The 9,711-nt window shown below is 51.3% G+C and overlaps 1 protein-coding gene across 1 annotated transcript; it reads left to right on the top strand.

Moving 5' to 3' along the window:
• The first annotated feature begins 722 nt into the window (after positions 1-722).
• On the top strand, positions 723-9,007 carry NT5C3B (5'-nucleotidase, cytosolic IIIB). Its single transcript, XM_061175353.1, has 9 exons — positions 723-744; positions 968-1,066; positions 1,644-1,713; positions 1,800-1,846; positions 4,722-4,807; positions 5,374-5,463; positions 6,438-6,600; positions 7,449-7,649; positions 8,506-9,007. Exons 1-9 carry the CDS (start codon positions 733-735, stop codon positions 8,638-8,640), a joined length of 903 nt encoding a protein of 300 aa, XP_061031336.1. The 5' UTR covers positions 723-732; the 3' UTR covers positions 8,641-9,007.
• Positions 9,008-9,711: the final 704 nt, after the last annotated feature.

Raw genomic sequence — 9,711 nt, forward strand, 5'->3', positions numbered from 1 at the left:
GCCCTTAGTGAGATCACTCTCAGGATTGTGCTCTCAGGTTCTGGAACTCTCTCCTGTCCCTGTCCTCCTTCCTTCCCCCCCCCCCCCACAAGGCATCACTCAGGCTGAAGACCACCTCACATCTTCCGCAACCAACCAGGAGCAGGACGTGACCACCAACACCACATAAGACTTTTGATTCACTCTAGCTCCTGCTGCCCACTTCCGGTACTCAGTCTGGCATCTCTGTAGCATCCATCTACCTTCTTCCGCAGCTTGGCACTTGGCTCCCGAGACACTGAGTTCGAGGAAACCAAGTCAGAGGAGGCAGAAGGGAGAAGTAAAGCTGATGGGTTTTCATTCTGGCCCAGATGTCCAGGGCCCTCCTGCCCTCTGGACTGAGTCACTCATCTTCTGTGATGAGGAGCGAGCCCCGTGAAGGAAGCACCTTCTGGATGTTCAACAGAACTCACTTATGGCTCCTTCGCACCCCCTCCCATATGCGGCCTTTTGGTCATGCAAACCTTAAGCCTGGAAACGTCCATTCCGGTTAGGGTTTTTGTTCTAAAAAGAGTGGCACCCACCCACGTAACCCCAGCCTCTTGGGACACGCCCCGTCCCCCCCAGCCCCGGACCCGTTCCCCGTCCCCCCACCTCACCCGCGACCCGCCCCGCCCCGGCGGAAGCGACGCCTGCGCAGTGGGGCCGCGGGGCGGTCGTTGTGCCCACGCCGCCAACCGGCCGGCGAGCGCCATGGCGGAGGAGGTGAGGCGGGAGGAGGAGACCGGCGTGAGGCGGGCCCCGAACCCCCGGGCGCTCCGAGACCCCCACCGGGCCGCCTGGGCCTCGCCGTGCCACTGCGGCCCGTAGGCGCCCAGGCCCGGCCGGAGCCCCCGCTCGTCCCCCGCGCCCCCGGCCCGGCCTCGCCGGCCTCCCCTTGGGCCCAGCGCGGTGCCGGGGTCAGCGGTTCTCTCGGGTCTCGGGACAGGTGAGCACCCTGATGAAGGCCACGGTTCTGATGCGGCAGCCCGGGCGGGTGCAGGAGATCGTGGGCGCCCTCCGCAAGGGCGGGGGAGACCGCTTACAGGTACCGCGGGGGGGCTGGGGATGTGGCCTGCCCAGTGCGCCTTCCCGCTTTGCTGCGGACACCTGCAAGCATGCCTTCATCCCCTAGAAATGGCCAGGTGCCCGAGGGCAAGACTGTTTTGCCTTGGGGGAGAGTCCACCTGCCCAGAAACCTAGATTTCAAATTTCTCAGTAAGGTCATGCTGTAGACAGAAAGCACCCCACACCAGGCCTCCGGGTCTTGTTGTCCTCACTAGCCGAGGTTGGTGGGCTCCCCAAGAAGGCGCAGATGTGTAGATGGGCCAAAAGGTGGGGGCATCTTAGGAAGGACCAGGGCATTGAGATGGGTGCTATTGAAAAAGTGGAAGGGGTCCTGATTCTGCAGTCCCCACCCCCATCCTCAGAGAGGCTGGGTCTTCTCTGGGTTAGCACAGGTACTAACTAGGATTAGTTCTTCCTTCAGCGCTTCCTAACTCCCCCAAGGCTTTGCCCGTAGACTGGCACTGAGCTGTTTGGACTTCCATAATCATCCTCCCTGGCTGGCACAGGGCCACCCTGGAAGGAGCCTGTCTAGGCTTCATCTCTCTTTTGCATTTTAGGTCATTTCTGATTTTGACATGACCTTGAGCAGGTTTGCATATAATGGAAAGCGATGCCCTTCTTCTTACAGTAAGTCACATACTAGCTTGCCTCATTGGGCTTGACAGGATGATGGCTTCTAAGGGGCAAGTAAAAGGAGTTCTGTGTTTTTGCAGATATTCTGGATAACAGCAAGATCATCAGTGAGGAGTGCCGGGAAGAGGTGGGTTACTCCCTTCTTTGCTCAGAAATGGCTATCATATACGACTTCCAGTGGTTCTTGGTTAGGACCAAAGATTCCAGGGTTGAGACCTTAGAAGATTAATTTTTTAAAAAATTGTTGTTATGCTCAGGTGGACCTAGTCTTAATACACTGAGACAGCTTTTCCTTATTGGCCAAGACATGTGATGATGGATGGTTGGACTATGCTTACTGCTATCTATAGAACTTAATAGGAGACTTCGATGTTTGCTGTTTAACCCTCCCACAACTCCAAGAGGTGGATAGAATCATTACTGTCTCCATTTAGCAGATGGGAAAACAGAGGCTTGGAGAGGTTTGAGCAACTTACCCAAGGTCATACAGCAAGATGCAGAGCTTGGTTTTCCCATAGATCTGATTCTGTTCCCGAACTCTGTCCACTGTATTATGCTCTTTCCTTGATAGTATAAATTTTCTTGGTAAGGCAGCAGGTACCAAGAAAGACTTATGAATTAATGTCTATGTATGAAACTCCCGTTCCCATAAGATGCATACAGATATTGTAAAGCGATCCCTGTAGCCTTGGAGTTCATTTTACTTTGCTCCGCGTTCTTCCCATCAGTGTCCTCTTTGCCAGAGCAGAGCTGTGCTAGCCCCTCGTTTCTCTGCAGGTTGCTGAGCTCTTTCTGCTAAATAGCTATATCATTTAGTTCCACTTGATTATGAAGTTCACCAAATTGGTTACTAAGTGGTCTGTTGGTCTGCCATATTGGTCAGATCTTCTAATACTCTGTCATGATTACTGGTTATTAAGATGGACAGTGGGGCTTCCCTGGTGGCGCAGTGGTTGAGAATCTGCCTGCCCATGCAGGGGACACGGGTTCGAGCCCTGGTCTGGGAAGATCCCACATGCCGCGGAGCGACTGGGCCCGTGAGCCACAACTACTGAGCCTGTGCGTCTGGAGCCTGTGCTCCGCAACAAGAGAGGCCACGATAGTGAGAGGCCCGCGCACCGCGATGAAGAGTGGCCCCCGCTTGCTGCAACTAGTGAAAGCCCTCGCACAGAAACGAAGACCCAACACAGCCATAAATAAAAATAAATAAATTAATTAATTAAAAAAAAAAAAGATGGACAGTGAATTATAGATAGCTCTTCTGTTTCTACACTTGTCTCTCTGGTGATGCCACTTGCAGCTTAAGGTAGATTCTGGCTCCACCACTGATTGCCTTTGGCAGGTCACTTTTTTTGGTTCCTCACATCCCTGATCATAGCAGCTTCCAGAGAGCTATGTCCACAAATAAGACAATAGGTTTGGATGCCCTCTCTAGGGTAAAGAAGCTAGAGAACATTAAGATTTGTGGCGTTGATGGGTTCCTGAAGAAATTAATAAAGCAAAATTTATGTAAGAAATCTTTTTTCTTTTTAAAAATTTATATCCTGGGGGCTTCCCTGGTGGCACAGTGGTTGAGAATCTGCCTGCCAATGCAGGGGACACGGGTTCGAGCCCTGGTCTGGGAGGATCCCACATGCCGCGGAGCAACTAGGCCCGTGAGCCACAACTACTGAGCCTGCGCGTCTGGAGCCTGTGCTCCGCAACAAGAGAGGCCGCGATAGTGAGAGGCCTGCGCACCGCGATGAAGAGTGGCCCCCGCTTGCTGCAACTAGAGAAAGCCCTCGCACAGAAACGAAGACCCAACACAGCCAAAAATAAAATTAAAAAAAAAAAAAAATTTATATTCTGTTGAATTCTGTTATACTTTCAGAAAAATGTTCTCACACTCAAGAAAACATTGAGAATCTTAACACATTTTAGGAGCTTTCTGTCTTTGTCAGTCTTTGTATTTAACCCTCTTTTGGACTGATGGTCAGGGACTCCATTTGATCTCATAATATTCCGAGACCATGCATGTACTAAAATTAAAATTTTTTACTTAGTCAATTCTCATTTTTATTGGGCCCTGTTACTGACTGAGCCCGTGTGACACATGATCCCTGAAGCAGCCTCCCTAGATTGTGGAAGGTCCTGGCATGTGGAAGGTGACCTTAGCCAGAGGAGGTACACAGAGATGCTCCCCGTGAGGTTGTCCACCTGACGTCGGCAGTGCGATGGAGTTATCCCCTAACATGCTGTGTCCCAGGCTCCAGTCTTCTAGTTCACTTGAATGATTTTTGCCAGATCTGTTTAAATTACCCTGCTTTTTAAAAAATTTTATTTATTTATTTATTTATGGCTGTGTTGGGTCTTCGTTTCTGTGTGAGGGCTTTCTCTAGTTGTGGCAAGTGGGGGCCACTCTTCATCGCAGTGCGCGGGCCTCTCACTATCGCAGCCTCTCTTGTTGCGGAGCACAGGCTCCAGACGCGCAGGCTCAGTAATTGTGGCTCACGGGCCCAGTTGCTCCGCGGCATGTGGGATCTTCCCAGACCAGGGCCCGAACCCGTGTCCCCTGCATTGGCAGGCAGATTCTCAACCACTGCGCCACCAGGGAAGCCCTACCCTGCTTTTAAAGATCTGAATGCAATTAACTTGCAGATGAAAGAAGCAATCTTTATGAAAGCATGAGTGTGCTATTCTAGTTTTCTTTCTTTTTCTGACATACATTACAATGAATCCCAAACCACTAAAATGAAAAGTGTTTTTATCCATGTACCCCCCCCCCCAAAGTTCTCTTGCCTACCACCTGAGAAAATGTACCACATTTTGGGAAATACAGCATTAAATCCGTTCTTACCAATTAAGCGGGAGTGCAGAGGGATGGCCAGCTCTGCAGCTCCAGTCACTCCCTTACATGAAGTTGCATCTTCTAGGTGACTTTTTTCTCATGCTGGACTGTAGGACTCTGCTGGGGAAAACTTGATGTGGACTAAACGGCTTTTCTCTTCATTTGGATGTCACAGCTCAAAGCGCTCCTCCACCACTATTACCCAATTGAGATTGACCCACACCGGACCATCAAAGAGAAGTTACCTGACATGGTGGAATGGTAAGTGACGGTGGTGGTGAAACGCCCCTGGCCCTCACGATGCTTGGTCTGGACGGGGGCGTATTTTTCCTGAGCTTTGGTCAGATGCAGGCTCCTTTACCTTACTGATTGCTTAACTGAAGGCCACAAGCCCAGCTGCTAGAACAAATTGTCCAGATACAGCCAGGCTACGTGTGGCTACTGCTAGAGTAGAGGGCTCACCAAGTATCCTTGGAATGAGTTAGAAGCCCCTTAGTTTGGGGCAATAAGTGCTTTGGGGCAATAACCCTCCTAAGGAAACCAGTATCACTGGGCAAAGCCCCAGTTCTCCAGAGAGTGGGGTCCCAGAGGAAGGGATTCAGAAGAGCTTTGACAGCAGCAGCAACTTGCCCAGCTCTTGTGTTGCTGCTGTGTTGCTGTCTCACCCTCTTCCTTTAGGGACAAGCAGCGTCCTTCAGAAAATGGCTCTGGGGAAAAGGATGAGGCCTCCGCTGTCAGTACTTCCAGAGGGGACTCGGCCCTGAGATGGGAAAGGTCACTTTACTTAGTGGTTTGAATTTGGGGTTTCGTGGCGTGTGTGTTTCCAGGTGGACCAAAGCGCATGAGCTCCTGTGCCAGCAGAAGATTCAGAAGTTTCAGATAGCCCAGGTGGTGAGAGAGTCCAACGCAATGCTCAGGTGAGCTGCCTGCTCTGGAAAATGTTTCTGCCAGACTGTTTGGAATGGGTTTGCTCACAAAAGAGAGGCTGGGAAGGATCGAAGAGGAGTCAGTTGCTGGGAGAGTCAGAAGCGATCTAGCACCATGAGTAGCTGACGTGGAGAAGGTTCCTCTCTGGACACAGCCAGAGAATTTTCTATCCTTGGGTGTGTCCTAGGATGCAGTCTGCCTGCTGGTAGTGGATGTGGTATGAATATGACCAGGGCTCCATCTCCTAGAACAAACAGCGTCTAGCTCATTTTTCCGAATGGTAAAAAGACTTTTGGGGTCCCCATGGTGACTGGTGTTCTTTATCCAGACATGGGAGTTGGCTGACCTAGGACCCTTGATCATCCGTGGCCTTCACAGTGCGGCTGTCTGCTGGAGCGTTCTTTACTGGAGGAGGGATGAGGGCACGTAGAGGAAGGAGTCAACACGGGTGCCTTCCCTCAAGGATTGTGTGTCCTGATTGGGGAGAGAGGCTAGCTCGTGGAAAGCCAGGAGAGTAGACACGTGCAGACCCAGTAAGTGCCTGGGTGGGTTGGAGGTGTTCCCCAGTGAAGCTGCCTCAGGATAGCTGCCTGGTTGTATTTTGCTCAGGCAAAATAATCCAGAAACAAACAAACAAACAAAAAATGTGGTTATATGGTGTATATGAAGTTCAGGGACAGGGAGAGCAAATCAATGGTGATGTGAAGTCAAAATGGGGGGCGATGGCATCGACTGGGAAGGGACATGAGGGAATCTTGACCTGGTTAGTAACTACATGTGTGTGAACATATGTAAATATTAACTGAGCTGAACACTTAAGATTAGTGCACTTTAATAATTTACTCTATGTATTTTATACCTCAATTTACAATGTTTTTAAAAAAATGTTAAAGATGTAACCCAAATAGAAAATAAAGAACAGTCGCAGAGGCAATGCCATTTCAGAACCGTCATGTCACTTCAGGGATGGATACAAGATGTTCTTCAACACCCTCTCCCAGAACAGTGTTCCCCTTTTTATCTTCTCCGCGGGCGTTGGGGATATCCTGGAAGAAATCATGCGGCAGAGGAAAGTGTTCCACCCGAACATCCACATCGTCTCTAACTACATGGAGTTTGATGAAGATGTGAGCTGGGGCTGGAAGAGGGGTGGGGACCGCCAGCCAGGGTGCTTCACCCTAAATGTTAACCTTGATGGGGGAGGGGGGAGGGAAGGCATGCGGGCTTCTTTGCCCTCAGCAGTTATTTATTTATTAGTGCCAGCTAAAGACAGTTGCTTTTGAAGGACCCACTCTTGGGTGTTTGGCTGACAGTCGACTCTGCCAGGGAGGACCGAGTTTAGGGCTCAGCCAGGCCCCATGTCACTGTCATGGCTCGTGTGCCATCCTAGGTACTCAAGGGCTTGGACTTGGACTTGTTTTTCTTGAGCCAGAGGTGGGCTGCTCTGACTCACCCGTGTTCTGACTTCTTCCCCTTAAAACCAAGGCTGGAATTTTCATCCCTTTGACCTGTGGTTAGGGTGTGGCCCACAGCTGAGGTTAGTGCACATGTAGCCAGGCAGTGCTTGTATCACGGGCTTCATGCTTTCACCAGAGTAGGTGATCAGCAATATTTGATGATCCCTGTTAGTTTAAACCAGGGGTTGTAAACTTTTTCTGTAAAAGACCAGGTAGTAAGTATCTCGGGCTTTGTGGGCAATATGATCTCTCTCAAAACTACTCTGTCACACAAAAAAGCACCCGTAGACAAGATGTAAACAAATGGGCCTGGCTGTGTTCCAGCAAAGCAATTTACAAGAATAGGCCAAATCTAGTCCATGGGCCCTAGCTTGCTGACCCCTAGTTGGATCACAATGAAGTTTTGGCATTATCTGTGGCTTTCAGTATTCCCTTTCCTCTGTGGCAGAGACAGTGGAACACTGGTCCTGAATGGGTCCCTGTAGCCCTTCTGTCTGTCTCTTGTCTTGATTATTTAGGGCTTCCTGAAGGGATTCAAGGGCCAGCTCATACACACCTACAACAAGAACAGCTCCGTGTGCGAGAACTCTGGTTACTTCGAGCAGCTTCAGGGCAAAACCAACATCCTCCTGCTGGGAGACTCCATGGGGGACCTCACTATGGCTGATGGGGTTCCTGGCGTGGAGAACATTCTCAAGATTGGCTTCCTAAATGACAAGGTAGGTAGGAGACCCGGGTTCTTCATGGCTGGCTTCTCCTTCATTCCTGTTAACGAGTGCTTATTGAACACCTTCTGTGGGCTAGACACTGTGTGAAGTATGAGAAGTATGAGCCATAATCTCATAGGGAACAAAAGAAATACCCAGTGGTTACAGCTGTGTACGAAGCACACGGCGTGACCCAGAGGTCAGAGCACGTCATCAGAGCCCACACTTACCGAGTGCTCACCGTGTGCCACGCACATTAACCCAGTTAATCTGTACAGTCATACTCTGAGGTAGTGACTATTATACCCAGTTTACAAATGAGGAAACTGAGGCAAGGGGCTTAAGTAACTTGCCCAAGGTGACATAGTTTAGAAGGTGGTTGGGCTGATTACCAGTCCTCCTAAATCATACCAGTAAGGCATGATTGAGATGGGAGATGTTGGTATTCAGGATGTGGGTTTATAATTTAGAGAAGGAAAGCATAGGAACAGACCAGAGGTTGACAGGGGTGAAAACATAAGATCACAGAGGGGCACAGTATGGCATCAGGCTAGAAGGCGTCCAGTTCTCACCCTCAGCCAGCAGGTGCTGAAGCCTTGTGAAGTTTCAATCCAGATAGATTAGAGGTAACATCTGATACTTTTTGTTTCTAATCGTTGTGACGGTCCTTTTGGCACTGACCCAAGGGTTAATTGTGGCAGCCTGCATCCCTGGCCATCTGTGTCTCCAAAGGGCAGGTCCCGGTAACCTTGAACTCCTCCTGGGGAGTCGCAGCTTGAATGCCCTCTTCCCCAGCCCCAGGTGCGCAACAGTGGGCAATGCGGAGGGCAGGGCGCTGGGGGACTCTCGGTCTTTGCTCCCCGGGCAGGTGGAGGAGCGGCGGGAGCGCTACATGGACTCGTATGACATCGTGCTGGAGAAGGATGAGACGCTGGACGTGGTCAACGGGCTGCTGCAGCACATCCTTCCGCAGAGGGACTGGACAGAGATGCAGGGCTCCTGAGGGCGGGCCGGGGTCAGGCCCCGCGGGCTGTGATGAGGAGGGGCTTCACCCGAAGGCCACTCTGCTCTGAGCACTGCTCCTCCCCGTGCTGCAGAGAGGAGTCCGGGCGGCAGGGAGCTGCTGGCCCACGCCCCTCCCTCCCCCTTGCCCTGGCTTCGTGGTTTGTGTTCTCCGGAGCCTTGAGGGATCCCTGCCAGCCCGGAGGGCAGCAAAAGCCATTCTAGATGAACTGTGGACCTACACAGTGTTAGCACTTTAGGAATCATTTGGTCCAGGGAATCTTTTTTCCAGTATTTTTTAACATGGGAAGCTGCTCTTCAAACAAATCTAATATGTGAAACAGATCAAAATAAAAAAAGGAAAACACAGAGCTGTTCTGATTGGGGTGGGGGCGGGGCAGAGCCTGTACCTCCTGGTTCTGGAGGCGCAGGAACCTCCGAGAAGCTGCTAGAGCTCCACGGAACACAGTTTGAAAACCCCTGAATTAGCCCAGGAGACTCTGAGCACAGCGAGCACAGCCTAGTGTGTCTGTGGGCATCACGGTGGGCAGGCAGGGTTGGAAGGGGGTGTTTCTGACCTGGAATGGTTTCACTTGATTCTCATGCAGCCATTAAACTTGAAATTCAGCTGGGATCAGCTGAATCTGGCCGGCCCTGTATGCAGAGCCCCCTCTTTATGGGTCCCTAAAGTGATCCATATGAGTGTGGATTTTCACTGGTGCCCTTGGCTCCTGTCCTTCCTCCTCCTCCACGGCCACGAAAATGGATGACTTAAGGGCGGTTGAGTCGGGACCTGAAGGGAGCAGGTGCTCAGGGTAGTCAGATTCATTCCCTCATCCGCCTGCCTGGTGGCTGGTAAGTTGTGTTTGTCTGCAGCTCAGCAGAGAAAGTGACGGGAGTGTTGACTGAGGGCCAGCTGTGTGCACCCAGGTGCTGCAGGTGCCGTTTCATCCTCACAGGGATCCTGCAGGAGGTATGGGTCCACTTAGAAAGGACCAGTCCTTTGCCCAAAGGCCAGAGCTGGGAGCTCGAGCTGGGGTTGCAGTGTTTCTGACAGAACCAGCCTTCTCTT

The sequence above is a fragment of the Eubalaena glacialis genome, chromosome 19 (assembly GCF_028564815.1).
Source record: "Eubalaena glacialis isolate mEubGla1 chromosome 19, mEubGla1.1.hap2.+ XY, whole genome shotgun sequence".
Taxonomy (NCBI): Eukaryota; Metazoa; Chordata; class Mammalia; order Artiodactyla; family Balaenidae; genus Eubalaena; species Eubalaena glacialis.

What these genes read in the sequence shown, in the direction of transcription:
- NT5C3B (XM_061175353.1), top strand. An exon ending in GCGGGGGAGACCGCTTACAG is followed by an intron (nt 1,067 to 1,643) that starts GTACCGCGGGGG and finishes TTTGCATTTTAG; the next exon opens with GTCATTTCTGATTTTGACAT. An exon ending in GTGAGGAGTGCCGGGAAGAG is followed by an intron (nt 1,847 to 4,721) that starts GTGGGTTACTCC and finishes TGGATGTCACAG; the next exon opens with CTCAAAGCGCTCCTCCACCA.